Source organism: Rhinoderma darwinii (genome assembly GCF_050947455.1).
Source record: "Rhinoderma darwinii isolate aRhiDar2 chromosome 1 unlocalized genomic scaffold, aRhiDar2.hap1 SUPER_1_unloc_16, whole genome shotgun sequence".
NCBI lineage: Eukaryota > Metazoa > Chordata > Amphibia > Anura > Rhinodermatidae > Rhinoderma > Rhinoderma darwinii.
This window is the reverse complement of record NW_027461652.1, coordinates 65,134-80,457: the sequence shown is the minus strand read 5'-3', so window position 1 is coordinate 80,457 and position 15,324 is coordinate 65,134. Positions and strand designations below refer to the sequence as shown.

At 45.1% G+C, this 15,324-nt stretch overlaps 1 protein-coding gene across 1 annotated transcript in view; it reads left to right on the top strand.

Annotated features, from left to right (window-relative positions):
• The first annotated feature begins 527 nt into the window (after positions 1-527).
• LOC142670724 (uncharacterized) overlaps positions 528-15,324 on the top strand; it is a 43,262-nt gene continuing 28,465 nt past the window's right edge. Inside the window, exons 1-6 of the mRNA XM_075847114.1 lie at positions 528-737; positions 9,314-9,468; positions 9,947-10,120; positions 10,205-10,328; positions 14,893-14,990; positions 15,155-15,269. Of these exons, the coding sequence (XP_075703229.1) occupies positions 9,346-9,468; positions 9,947-10,120; positions 10,205-10,328; positions 14,893-14,990; positions 15,155-15,269 (634 nt within the window). The 5' untranslated portion in view covers positions 528-737; positions 9,314-9,345. The remainder of the gene's footprint in view (positions 738-9,313; positions 9,469-9,946; positions 10,121-10,204; positions 10,329-14,892; positions 14,991-15,154; positions 15,270-15,324) is intronic.

Here is a 15,324-nt window from a genome sequence, read left to right as displayed (position 1 = left end):
TCTGATCTTAGCGTTTGCAGGCGGCTGTCAGTAGTCTTGTACGGTGCAGGCTCCGCTCCTTCTAGTGTGACGGCGCACGTACAACATAATACTATAGATCTGATGTCACCAAGGGGTTAATCCCTCCCACTTAAAAGAATTAATAATAGTTACCAACACTGTGCCAAACAAAAACGCACCAAAACCGGATAGAAATGACCTCATGTAACCTTACTACTGCATCATGGGAAAGTTCCTGACTGATAACAGAGAACACAACAGCGGTGACCGGTAGTCATGTAGACCCAGCCTGCGATGCTCCATCGAATACCCGGCAAAAGCTGAAGGACCTGTGATGACGTCACCACCATGTGACCAGGACGGGATGGGCCAGAGCTCCGCCCCACATGTCACGTGATCCTCGTCACAGGTCTTTCATACATCGATCAATCTTTCCACTTGTAAGCTACGCCCCTGATGCCGCGGTCACGTGATCTTGATATGGTCAGGTCTATTCGCCACGTCTTCTCTCCACTGATAAGCTCCGCCCCTCCTGCCCCGGTCACATGGGGGTGACGTCATCAGAGGGACTTCCGCTATTGCCGTGTTCGAGGTGGAGAGAAGCGCTGATCGGGTGTTCTCTTTGTTATCAGTCACCCCTGTATGAGTGTGTATACAAATAACTATCAATCATCGAGTGACCCCGCCCACTGGACTCCTAGCCCGGATTTAACCCCTCCAGTGCCGGCCTCTTTGGGGTAAGTTGTTATTTCTGGTCTTTGTAGTGGTCGGATGGTTTGTGGGACGAGTCGTGTTTTGTAATGACATAATATTCGGGACTTACAACTTATTCACTGACTCTTGTTTGTTTTGTTATTATTGTGTTCGCCGTGCGGGTAAATAACGTTCTGTTGTATTTCTGACTCACGGACGCCGTTATTCCACTTATGTTTCTGGTTCTGGTTTTTTACGTTACTTTACAGAATATTTGGGAAAATCGTTTGTGGAGGGTTTTTTTTTTTTATTCATAAATGAAAACTTTATTTGACTGTTTTTTGTAATAAAGTCATTCCTGTTCTGGGGGACGTGAACGAGTGATGATCAGATCGCCGGTACAATTCACTGTAATACTAATATATCGTGATTAATATTAAGGGGTTAATGGGAGCAGAAAGATGGCGGACCGTCATTACCCCCCAGGCTGCCATGACAACCATCTGCACCCCGTGATTACATCGGAGAAGCCGATGAGCGGATCACTCCCTCTCTTACAGCTTAGATTCCAGAAACACTATTTTCCACGGCATCTAAGTAGTTAAATGTCTGGGATCGGCGATCTCCCTGATCCTGGCTGTTAGCGCGAGGTGTCCGCTATAATACACCCGCAGCGTGTGGAGCGGGCTCAGCCTGTAAACCCCTCCATACTTCTCCCCCCGCACCGTGACATTCAGTGTTGTCATGGGGACGGCTGCGCTTGGACATGACTGAGGGATTGCTGGCGTCTTTCTTGTTAGGGAGTGTTCACACGCAGTGACCAGAAACGTCTGAGAATACCGAGATGATTTCAGTCGAAAACAGCTCCTGATTTTCAGACCTTTTTTTAACTCCTCACGTTTTTCGTGGCGTTTTTTTCACCAGTTTTTGGAACTGTTTTTCGATGGAGTCAATGAAAAACGCCTCCAAAAACGTGTTTTGTTTACATATACAAACTACCTCTGTAGTCTGTGGAGACTGCTCCTGTACGCTTGTGTCAGGGGGAGGTGTTTCGCTTCCTTCTGTGGGCGCGTCTGTATCGGAGTGGGCACGGCTCATCGGCGTCAGTCGCCGGCGACCCGGCCCCCCTCTGATGACGCGTGGCCGGAAGTCCCTTAGCGACCATCTTCATGCCTGGCACATGACGCCGTCGTTACCGTCTCCTGTAACACACCTGTGTTACATACACACGATTGGACAGATGACGCCTTAAAAGGGTGACCCTGGCTGGAGAGACGCCACTCCCGGACGAAGGCATCCCGCCGAAACGCGCGTCGGGTCTGACGATCTCTCCTGCCTGAGACATCACCATGGGTATGTGACCAGCTACATTCATCTTTCTTTGCTGTTTTATTCATAGACCTGATTTTCTAACCTGTATTGACACAGAGATTTCACCAATGTATTTATCCATTTTTTCACTTGTGTTTTACAATCTCTGTCCTGTCTGATTAACTTCTAATCAAACTTGTATGGTCTATCTATTCAACATAGCTGTTACTACCATATATATGTGTCTACCCACCCATGGTGCACTTGTATCTCTGGCATCAGACGAACTTTTTACTTTCATGCTGTGCATGACTCATCTTTTTAATCCTGTGATTTTTTCAATAAAGATTGTTATTCTCTTTCCTGCTACATTGTTGTGTTAATTGTACCCCACACCTTATAGGCTTTATATCAATAGATATCAGGGATACTTCTCTTCATGTTCCCATTGTTCAAGTACATCAGCGTTTCTTGCACTTTGCAGTAGGTTCAGAGCTTTTCCAGTTTATGGCCTTCCCCTTTGGGCTGGCCATGGCTCCAAGGGTCTTCACCAATGTCATGGCGGCGCCCATGGCTTTTCCCAGATCCAGGGGGATAGCGGTTATCCCATATTTGGCCGATCTTCTGGTGAAGGCACCTTTCAAACAGGACAGTGACAGTACTCCACAGGAATGCTCCATTCGCTTCATGAAAGTCTTGGGGACTTCATGGCAGTCCCATTTGCTAAATTTTACTCCCGATCTCTAGCTGGCTATTCTATTTAGTTGGGACAAGTCTCCGGAGTCCTTGGATCTGATGATCCGTCTGCCCCCTTCAGTCAAGGAGGAGCTGCTGTGGTGGATGTCTTTCCCAGGCATCTTTCAGGAAAAACCCAACAACTATCAACTGGCAAGTCATCACAACGGATGGAAGTTTGTCTGGATGGGGGGGGGGGGTTTCTTTGGCTGTCTCACAGTCCAGGGCATCTGATCCGATTCGGAAGCTCCGCTACAGATCAACATGAAGTCTCGTCTCCAGACTCTTCCAGTGCGGATACAGACAGACCACTCTACAGCAGTGGCTTACCTCAATCATCACGGAGGTACAGGAAAGAGGACTCTATGGAAAAAAACCTCTAAGATCCTTCACTGAACGGAACAAAATGTCCCAGAAATCTCAGCGGTGGCCTCTTATGAGCAGCAGTGACAGAGGCCAGAACACCCCGGCATCCCCGGAAAGGAGGTGGAGGATGCCGGCACGGAGGTGATAGAAGCTGGCGCCCGCCCGGGGAAGTAGGACGGTGACGATCGGCGGCTGAAAACATTACAACATTCCAGGAGTAGACAACTGGAAGGCGGAATGCCTGGATCCCAGAGAATGATCTCTTCATCCAGAGATTTTCAGCGCATTTGCATTCGGTGGGGTTTCCCAGACGTGGATCTCTTCGCCTCTCACCTTAATCACAAGTGCCCGGACTACGTCACCAGAACCAGGGATTCCAGGGCCATAGGAGCCGACGCTCTGGTTCTACCCTGGTCATCCTTCAACCTCCTTTATCTTTTTCCTCCCCTTCTACTCCTGCATCGAGTGCTGAAAAGGGTCAAGGACGCAGGAATCCCAGCCATTATAGTGGCCCCAGACTGGCCTCGCAGGGCTTGGTATGCGGATCTCATGCTCATGTTAGCAGATGCCCCATGGCCGCTTCCTTAGCGGCACAACCTCTTTTCCAGAGGTCCAATGTTCCACTCTGTTTTATCTCGGCTGCTTTTGACGGCTGTGCTATTGAATTTGCGATTTTGAAGTTCAAAGGGGGGGCTGGTGATGATCCAGCTGTCGTGGTCCATGTCGGTACCAACGACAGAATAAATGGTAGGTGGAGGAGCCTTAAGAATAATTTTAAAGAACTAGGCTACAAGCTGAAGGGAAGGACCTCCAAGGTTGTATTCTCAGGAATACTGCCTGTGCCATGCGCATCACAGGAAAGACAGCGGGAGCTTAGGGAGTTAAATGCATGGCTGAAGTCTTGGTGTAGAGGAGAAGGATTTGGGTTCCTAGAGCACTGGGCTGACTTTTCATTGGGGTACAAACTGTATTCTGCAGATGATTTGCACCTAAATGGAAGGGGGTCCGCTGTGCTGGGGGAGAGAATTCTAGCTGGGGTGGCGGAGTATTTAAACTAGGGCTGAGGAGGGAGGTCAATGTAGAAAAAAAAGGGGTAGCCAGATTAGAGAGGGGTCAGACTATATTGGTGGGGGGAGAAACAGAATGTGGGGAGAGGACTAGACAACAAGATAAGGAGATCCTTTCGTTACAAAACATCAGTGTAAATAAAAAGGACCGATTAATGTCAAATCACATTTCTAATAATAAAAGTGAAAAACTGACAGGCAAGTTAAAGTGTATGTTCACAAATGCCAGAAGTCTAGCAAGTAAAATGGGGGAGCTGGAGGCCTTGATACTGGAAGAAAATATAGATATAGTTGGTGTTGCTGAAACATGGCTGGACTCTTCACATGACTGGGCTGTAAATCTACAGGGTTTTACACTTTTTCGGAAAGACAGGACAAATAGGAAAGGTGGTGGTGTATGTCTGTATGTGAGAAGTGATATGAAGGCGAGTGTGAAAGAGACAATAGTGGGTGAAGACTGTGAGGAGGTTGAAACCTTGTGGGTGGAACTAGAAAGGGAGGTAAACACTGAAAAAATTACTTTTGGTGTAATCTATAGACCCCCCAATATAACTGAGGAGATGGAAGTTCAGCTATATAAACAGATGGAGCGGTTGCACAGGCGGGTACTGTAGTGATAATGGGAGATTTTAATTACTGGGATATTAATTGGTGTCATGGTTCGGCTTCAACTGCAAAGGGGAGACATTTCCTCAACCTGTTGCAGGAAAATTTTATGGGCCAGTTTGTGGAAGACCCGACTAGAGGTGAAGCTCTGTTGGATCTGGTCATTTCTAATAATGCAGATCTTGTTGGGAATGTCAATGTTCGTGAAAACCTCGGTAACAGTGATCACAATATAGTTACATTTTACCTATACTGTAAAAAACAAACGCAGGCTGGGAGGGCAAAAACATTTAATTTTAAGAAAGCCAATTTCCCCAGGATGAGGGCGGCAATTCAGGATATGGACTGGGAAGAACTAATGTCAAATAATGGAACAAATGATAAATGGGAGATTTTCACATCTACTTTGAGTTATTATAGTGCAAAATTTATTCCTACAGGTAATAAGTATAAACGACTCAAATTAAACCCCACATGGCTTACACCTTCTGTGAAAGGGGCAATACACGACAAAAAAAGGGCATTTAAAAAATACAAATCTGAGGGTACAGCTGTAGCCTTTGTAAATTATAAAGAGCTTAATAAAATCTGTAAAAATGTAATAAAATTAGCAAAAATACAAAATGAAAGGCAGGTGGCCAAGGATAGTAAAACAAATCCTAAAAAATTCTTCAAGCATATAAATGCAAAAAAGCCAAGGTCTGAACATGTAGGACCCCTAGATAGTGGTAATGGGGAGTTGATCACAGGGGATCAAGAGAAGGCAGAGTTACTAAATGGGTTCTTTAGCTCTGTATATACAACTGAAGAAAGAGCAGCTGATGTAGCCGGTGCCAGTGCTGTTAATATATCAGTTGATATACTGAATTGGATGAATGTAGAGATGGTCCAAGCTAAATAAAATAAAATAAATGTGCACAAGGCCCCGGGACCAGATGGGTTACACCCTAGAATTCTTAAAGAGCTTAGTTCAGTTATTTCTGTCCCCCTTTTCATAATATTCAGAGAATCTCTAGTGACTGGTATAGTGCCAAGGGACTGGCGCAGCGCAAATGTGGTGCCTATTTTCAAAAAGGGCTCTAGGTCTTCCCCGGGTAATTATAGACCAGTAAGCTTAACATCCATCGTGGGGAAAATGTTTGAGGGGCTATTGAGGGACTATATACAGGATTATGTGACAATAAATAGCATTATAAGTGACAGCCAGCACGGTTTTACTAAGGACAGAAGTTGTCAAACTAACCTAATCTGTTTTTATGAAGAGGTGAGCAGAAGTCTAGACAGAGGGGCCGCTGTGGATTTAGTGTTTTTGGACTTTGCAAAGGCATTTGACACTGTCCCCCATAGACGCCTAATGGGTAAATTAAGGACTATAGGTTTAGAAAATATAGTTTGTAATTGGATTGAGAATTGGCTCAAGGACCGTATCCAGAGAGTTGTGGTCAATGATTCCTTCTCTGAATGGTCACCGGTTATAAGTGGTGTACCCCAGGGTTCAGTGCTGGGACCACTATTATTCAACTTATTTATTAATGATATAGAGGATGGGATTAATAGCACTATTTCTATTTTTGCAGATGACACCAAGCTATGTAATATAGTTCAGACTATGGAAGATGTTTGTGAATTGCAGGCAGATTTAAACAAACTAAGTGTTTGGGCGTCCACTTGGCAAATGAAGTTTAATGTAGATAAATGTAAAGTTATGCATCTGGGTACCAACAACCTGCATGCATCATATGTCCTAGGGGGCGCTACACTGGCGGATTCACTTGTTGAGAAGGATCTGGGTGTTCTTGTAAATCATAAACTCAATAACAGCATGCAGTGTCAATCAGCTGCTTCAAAGGCCAGCAAGATATTGTCGTGTATTAAAAGAGGCATGGACTCGCGGGACAGGGATGTAATATTACCACTTTACAAAGCATTAGTGAGGCCTCATCTAGAATATGCAGTTCAGTTCTGGGCTCCAGTTCATAGAAAGGATGCCCTGGAGTTGGAAAAAATACAAAGAAGAGCAACGAAGCTAATAAGGGGCATGGAGAATTTAAGTTATGAGGAAAGATTGAAAGAACTAAACCTATTTAGCCTTGAAAAAAGACGACTAAGGGGGGACATGATTAACTTATATAAATATATTAATGGCACATACAAAAAATATGGTGATATCCTGTTCCTTGTAAAACCCGCTCAAAAAACAAGGGGCACTCCCTCCGTCTGGAGAAAAAAAGGTTCAAGCTGCAGAGGCGACAAGGCTTCTTTACAGTAAGAACGGTGAATTTATGGAATAGCCTACCGCAGGAGCTGGTCACAGCAGGGACAGTAGATGGCTTTAAAAAAGGGTTAGATAATTTCCTAGAACAAAAAAATATTAGCTCCTATGTGTAGAAATTTTTCCTTTCCTTTTCCCTTCCCTTGGTTGAACTTGATGGACATGTGTCTTTTTTCAGCCGTACTAACTATGTAAAGGTTTCTCTGATCCGGTCATTCAGACCATGATTAAGGCCCAGAAGACTCAATCCCAAAGAATTTACCATCGCGATTGGTTGGCTTATTGTAGATGTGTGAATCCCATCAGCTCCACCCCCTCCGTTTTTCCATCTCACAAATTTTGGCCTGCTTCCACGTTGGCTCGGCTCATGGACTCAGATTGGCTACTCTATAAAGGGGCAGGTTTCAGCCCTATCTATTTTTTTTCCAACACTTAATGACTTTCCGCGCTCCAATTAAGACTTTTTTGCAGGGAGTCACACATTGTGCTCCTTCTTATCCATCTCCTCTCGAATCATGGGATCTCAATCTGGTCCTTGACGCTCTCCAGGCTGCACCCATCGAACCTTTGTGGGAAGTTTCTCTCAGGATCTTATTTTGGAAGGTAGTTCTCCTTGTGGCGATCACCTCTATCCGTAGAGTTTATGAGCTGGCAGCCTTGTCCTGCAAACCTCCGTTTACGTTTTTTCATAGGGTCAAGGTCGTGCTACGTCCATTTCCATCTTTCCTTCCTAAGGTGGCTTCCTCCTTCCAACTTAATGAGGACATTGTCTTTCCTTTGTTTTGTTCTAAACGTTCTCATCCACGTGAACGTGCCTAACATTGCATGGATGTCGTCACAGCCACTCGGGTCCACATTGCTATGAAGTCCTTCCGAAAGTCGGACTCCCTATTTGTTGTTCCTAAGGGCCCTCATAAGATTGGCCCAGCTTCAAAGGCCACCTTTGCTAGCTGGATCTGGTTGGTCGTTTAAAAGTGCCTACTCTGCTAAGGGTTTATAACCTCCCTTCCGGGTCACTGCTCATTCTACCAGGGCAGTTGGGGCCTCCTGGGAGGTGTTCTATCATGTTTTTGTCCTTCAGGTTCGTAAAGCTGTCACCTGGTCCTCGTTACATATTTTTCTGAGGTTTTACTGGATCCATTCTTTGGCCTCTGCCGATGCCAGTTTGGGTCGGATGGTGTTGCAAACACCCATTGTTTAGGCTGCTCGCATGGCTATGATTCTTTTTTCCGACCCTAATGGACTACTTTAGGATGTCCAATGGTACTGTGTTCCCCAGTGAGTACTTTAACGAGAAAACAGGATTTTTGTACTTACCAGTAAAATCTCTTTCTCGTTAAATTCACTGGGGGACACAGGTTCCGCCCTATTTTTTTACTGTTATGTTTTTGGGCTTCTTGAAATTGCCTTTCTCATGGAATACATATTGTGTTAAATCTTCTCTGCTCCTCTACTGCTCTTGGTACAAGAGGAGCTGAGTGTTCAACAGAGGTTATAGCCCACTGGGTGGAGCCACACTTTTTTTCATATTTACCTAGTATCAGTCTCCTAGTGACTGCGGCTTATACCCATGATACTGTGTCTCCCAGTGAATTCAACGAGAAAAAGATTTTACTGGTAAGTACAAAAATTCTGTTATCAATCTGCTCAACTCCTCCTGCGCCATAACATAAGAGATCACACTGCATGTTCCATTTATTTATAATGTCACCTCAGCTGCTGCAGAACCTCAAAGTTCATATCATTCACTGACTGCATAGTGTATCATGTCTTGTGAGATGCGAGGAATGTCTCCCCAGTATCCGCCATGTGTTAAGTTGTAAGGAGTCAGGTCTTCATTGTGTGGGGAAATGTCTTCATTTTACTTTTCTAAGCTGCAAATTCTCACCTGAGAGAGATGCCATAAATGTCTGATAACTGGGGTCCCACCTGTATGTGGAGAACGGGGTACCCCAAATAGCCTGGTGAGGTGATGATCCATGTGGAGAAATGACCACACATGTGCAGGACTCTCTCCATTCACTTGTATAGGAGTTCCAGAAACAGCCGAGCACGGCCAGAGGTGGGAGCCGCATCTATCAGACATTTCTGGCATATCCTGGGGAGAAATTTCCGTGTTGGGCATACACATTTTAATCCATGTGGTGACGGCTCTGAGAAAATGTTTCTCTCAATGATCAGTAAGTGAGGTTCTTGTTTTTGTTTTTTTTATACATGATATTGTCTCCTGCATGATTTTCCATCTTCTCCTCTCCTCATAAAGACATCTGCAGTACTAGATCCTCCAGTTTCCCCATGTTCTCCTCCACAACGTTCTTTCTCCTGAAAGACCCACCAAGGATGGACAAGGACAGGAATGAGATGAGCAGAAGAATATTAAACTTCACCTTGGACATCATCTACCTGCTGAGCGGAGAGGTAAACTTTTCTACATTATAGAACAAGTCACACATAGTGAAGGGACAATACATAATAGGTAGAATCCAGTGTCCTGTATAACAGCGTCCAGACCTTCCAAGTGATGTCAAGCCAACAGCAGAAAAGCTGAAGATCAGCCACCAATATGGTCAGTTATGTGTCATGTCACCAGTGAAGCAATAGTAATGTTGTAGAGCAATGAGAATGACCAGGAACCAGGAGGATCAGGATGACCTCTATATAGAAACGTAGAAGATGACTGCAGGAGGAGAGCACATGGTCCATCTTGTACCCCTAATATTATTTCCTTTTTAGTTTTGGCCTTGTTCTAATTTCTCAATGTCTTTTTGTAGGTGAGGTCTCCAGTATTACAGATGTGGGGTCACTAGAGCTCTATACAGCGGGGTCACAATCTCCCTCTTTCTACTGAGGGGGCAATACTGTGTTCAGTTCTCTAAGTGTCTCTCTCCATACACAGGAGTACACCATAGTGAAGAAGACATCGGGTGACTGTACGACTCCCATCATCCATGAGTCAGGAGGATGGAGCAGTAGTCGGAGCCCCATCACAGAGCCTCCCCCTCACTCCCGGATAGATGAGAAGAAGATCTTAGAACTTATCTACAAGATGACGGAGCTGCTGACTGGAGAGGTGACACTGCTGGGAATGCTGGGAAATTCTACAGCAACAGCACTGGAGGTGTCTGGGTGATGACTGTATCATTATGTGTGTCAGGTTCCTATAAGGTGTCAGGATGTCACACTCTATTTCTCCATGGAGGAGTGGGAGTATCTAGAAGGACACAAGGATCTGTACGAGGAGGTTATGATGGAGAACTACCGGCCGCGCACATCACAAGGTAAGAAGATATAGATATATATATATGTTTGGCATTACTGTGGACACAGGCTGGACTAGCGGCCATGTTGAAGCCATGTTGAGAACACCTGCTGTAAATCTGTGATGTGGGGGCCATAACATTACACATCTGTGCACATTTGTGGGGAGGGTAATTCATCACGTGTGTCTTCTCCTTCCAGGGTGTGACTGGCCCACACGTCATGATGTCCTCTCATTTAGACCACGCCCACATTTTAACCCCTTCCCGCCACAGCCAGTTTTTCAGATTTTAATTTTTTCCTCCCCACCTTCCAAAAGCCATAACTTTTTTTCATTTTTTTGTCGATTGAAGCGGCATAAGGGCATATATTTTGCGGGACAAGTTGTAGTTTTTAATAAAACCATTTTGGGGTACTTGCGAGGTTTTAATCACTTTTTATTCCATTTTGTTATTTTTATTTTTTTTAAATAACATTTTATTGAGGTTTTAGAGAGAGGCAATATGTGAGTTACAATATGCATAAGAGCCACACTACATACAATATACGTATGGCTTTTGAAAAAGCCATCTACGCGAAACGCGCGTCGGGGTCTCTCCGTACTCGGGAAGATACTGAACTGCAGGAACCACATGGGTTAGTAACACTTTATTCTGTGCTTTACATATTTTACTTGCTCCTTTCTTGTGGCGATAATACTCTGGGAAGACTTGTCTGCTTTGTGGGGATTCTCTGTGAGCACTTTTTGCTCTGATTGAAATCCACTCACAATGTTTACCTTCGATAGCTCTGACTCTGGCTGTATGCATGATGTTATTTACTTAAATTTACATACCCTGACCTTTATGCCTAGTGCTACTTTATTGTATTTTCTGCCCTAGTCCTAGTCGGTATTTTATTATCTGTCAGATAAGCTTTTTCTTCCTGCAACTGCCAATATAAGGAGTGTTTCCTTTAGGTTCATCCTCACCACTTGGGAGGTGTACAGTCTTCAGATTTGTAGTCTTTTTTTTAACTCTATGTATTTTGTATTGTCCAATAAAACTTATTTTTCTATGCCATTGGCAAACTTTATTACAATAGTGCATGACTCCTTCTGTTCCTAGTGTTTTTCATACAATATACGGGTAATTGTTAGAATTCACAATAAGAAGAATCGTATGTACAATTCGTTATCTCAATATTAAACAGACCAAATCATACAAACAGAACATTAAAGAAGTATGAGCATCTTGTTGTATGTTCTCACCACATGCACCCAACGTCAAGGGGGAGGGGGTAGAGAAGGAGGCAATAGAGAAGGAGGGAAAATAAACGCTCAAGGAGAGAGGTCTCCAAGAACATCAGGCCTTGTGGGAATGTTTAGAAAGTATTCCCAAACTAGAATATCAGTCAACATTATCCAACACAGAGGGGGGGGGGGGTCTGCACCCCAGAGGTGTTGAAAGGAGTAATTTTTGCAGAATTCAAACCAGGGTGCCCAGATAATTTGGAACTTGGAATGAGAGTGCTACTCAGGATGCGAGAGCTCCCCCATTCTCACAAGCTGGGCTCCCTTCCTAAGCCAATGGTGGCGCAACCTCGGTCTTCCAATACAACGGTAGTAGAGATTTGGCCTCCGCGAAGAGCTGTAACCATAGCTCCTTGGGGGCCACCCCAGGGAATGTTGGCCACAGGTTTAGGAACACTACACGAGGGGTAATAACAATAGAGGAATGAGTTATGGTGTTGAGGACATTTTGTATCTGGACCAAAAGGGGGAGATTTTCTCCCACTCCCACCACAAGTGTAGATATATTCCCGGGTCTTTATGACACCTCCAACAGTCTGGTGAGATGTTGTTACACATTTTATGCAATACCCAGGGAGTCTTGTACCACCTAGAGGTCAGTTTGTATGAGGATTCTTGCAAATTAATACATCTTGAGGTCCCAAGGGAGTTTCGAAAAACCTCCTTGGTGTCCTCGTCAGAAAAAGTAGTCTTAAGTTCCAACTCCCAAGCTTTAAGAAAGGAGGGCTGTATTGTTGAATTCATCTTAATGAGATTATTATAGTATAGTGTAATAAGCTTCTTAGGTGGTTGTCGAAGGAGGAGGGTTGCTTCCAACCAGGATAACAGGCGGTCTATTGGTCGCTGCCTAAACGCTCCCAGGTAACACCTTTTGAGGTGAGTGTAAGTGAGAAAATTGACAGACGAGAAACCAGGTTGAGACCGCAATTCAGGGAGGGTAGGAACAGTAGCTTACCTGCAAACGCCGATGCTGCTGCAGAATCAACTGTAGCCTCTGGCGCCGATGTGTCCTCGCTCGTCCGACACGATGCAGGACCTGGGGCAGGAAGTGAGTGACGACACAGCGTGATCTCTCGAGAACACGCTGTGTCTGCACTGCCAGAAGCTGGGCGTTCTGAAGAGAAGTGGATGATACTTCTATACACAACACCCAGCTAGTAAAAGAAGTAAACACGCCCATATGTAACACACATAATACACGCCCAGTTGGACTTTAGCAAGCCTCATTTGCATAAATACAAAAATGGTCATAACTTGGCCAAAAATGCTCGTTTTTAAAAAATAAAAACGTTACTCTGATCTACATTGCAGCGCCGATCTGCTGCAATAACAGATAGGGGTTGCAAAATCTGGTGAAAGAGCCTCTTTAACAAAACCCGTCTTCTCTGGGTCAATCAGGAATGGGAGTGTAATGTCGGGCTAGGGAGACAGACAGGTGAGCCCTAATCTACCCGCCACTCAGTTCCTGCTTACTTGCACGGCACGTCCTAGGCGACGGCGTACAACTGGGCGACGGTCCCTACGCTCAATATGTGCACGACAGACAAACAGACAAGGGTACACAGAAGCTAAGGGAAATGGGGCAGTTGCCCACGGCAACACCGTGAGCAACAAGAGTAGTGAACGAGCCGAGTCAAACCAGGAGTGTACGAGGTACCAAATGCAGAGCAGGAGCGTAGTCCGTAAAGCCAGGGTCGATAAGAAGCAGAGGTCAATAGTAATAGCAGGGGCAGCAGAGCCAGGAAACATGAAAGAATCACAGGCAAAGACAAGCAGGAAATGAAGGTATAAATAGACCGAGGGCAGGAGCTAGAACCGTCTGGCCAGGCTGTGATAGGTTCTCCCACTCCTAAGCCTACCAGCCTGAGTGGTAGCAGATCCAGTCACTCTATCAGACCTAGGTGCAGACTGATTAACCACGGGCGCCGTGTCTGGCAGATCCTTTACAGGGAGTAAGGATTGCATCCTGTTAGCTATGATTTTGGCATATAATTTAACATCCACATTCAAAAGTGATATAGGGCGATAACTACCGCATAGCGACGGGTCTTTACCCTCTTTTGGTAATACCGAAATATGTGCTTCGAGCGCTGAAGGAGAGAAATGTTGAGAAGCGTTAAGAGAGTTACATACTCTGAGGCAGAATGTCAGCAGGACGTCTCCAAACTGTTTATAGTATGAGGCTGGAAGGCCGTCAAGACCTGGGTACTTACTAGAGGGCATACTGGAGAGCGCATCACAGATTTCTTTAAGTGTAAAAGGGGATTCTAGTTGGGCTTTTTTCGTAGCAGTTAAGGTACGAAGAGAAAGGGAGTCTAGGAAAGACTCAATTATCTCAGTTCTGTCCGCAAGGTCCTTGGGCGTCTCCCCAGGACATAGGTCATACAGTGTTTGATAGAAGGAGCAAAACTCAGCAACAATGTCATTGGTGTCCTCAAGTACAGCTCCAGTAGGAGACTGGATTTTGGAGATATAGTTCTGCTTTCTTCTCTTTTTAGCTAAGTAAGCCATGAGTTTGCTCCCCTTATCGCCATGCATGTAGTGTTTGTGAGTAGCAGAGGTATATGCCTTTGCCGTGCGCAAATTCAAACATTGTTTGAGTCTTTCTCTGTATAGATAGCGCCACACACACACACCCCCTGTAAAGAGCACCACACAGCCCTCCCCCTCTTGTATAAAGTGCCATACCCCCTTGTATATAATTTCACACAGACCCTACCTTGTATATACTGCCACACAGCACGCCCTTGTATATAGTGCCAAACTTCCCCCCTCTTGTAAATAGTGCCACACAGCCACTCCTCTTGTAAATAGTGCCACATAGCCTTATATTGTACTTACCTTTCCTCTTTCCCGCAACGGACAGAGCGCTGCACAGCCTTGCGGGCAGGACCGCTTGCGCAGACCACCGTTATGCAGTGACGTTATCATGCCAGCCTGTGAAGGGGGTTTTCCCAACGCATTATAGGCTGCATTATTTGTATCTGCATCCTGAGGACGCAGATGCAAGTGAATATAGCTGTCGCTAGCGCCGGGTCCGCCCTCCGGTGCTAGCGACACCAACGGCATGATCTGCCACTGCATCCACCCACCGGCCGTGACCGTGCGCGGAATTAGTGTTAATTTAGTGAGCACAGCCACGCACTTTATAGGGAACAGTGGTGGGGACACAAATACTATAATTAATTTACGCTCTAAAAGTAAACATGTAATTGCAGGTCTTGAGGGAAGTGTCTGATTATATAGACAGATCTACAATGGTCATGTATTCATTCACTGTGTGTTTGCTACAGATGGATCCAGTAGGAGAAATCCTCCAGAGAGATGTCCCAGTCCTCTGTATTCCCAGGACTCTCCAGAGGAAAATCGCAATGTCCCAGAGAATCATCAGGTAGATGAAGCTGAGTCCTATACCAGATCTATATAGGGGGGTGTGGAGCTTTTGGGTCTTGCGATCATAAATGTGGTCATAGATTTTGGTGGTTTCTTATGTTGATGTGTTAGATTCTTCGCACTCTGCTGTATTGTACTGAATTGTTACATATGTGAAATCAGGGGGAAGATCTGACTGACATTAAAGCGGAGGATGAAGCCGAAATAGAGCGGGCGAGGGGCGATCAACCGTGTAAGAGTGAAGTTGAGGAGGAAATTCCAGGAGGTGTTACCACAGGTAAGTAATAATTAATTCATAAAGTGACTTCAGCGAAAAGCTGAACCGAACACTA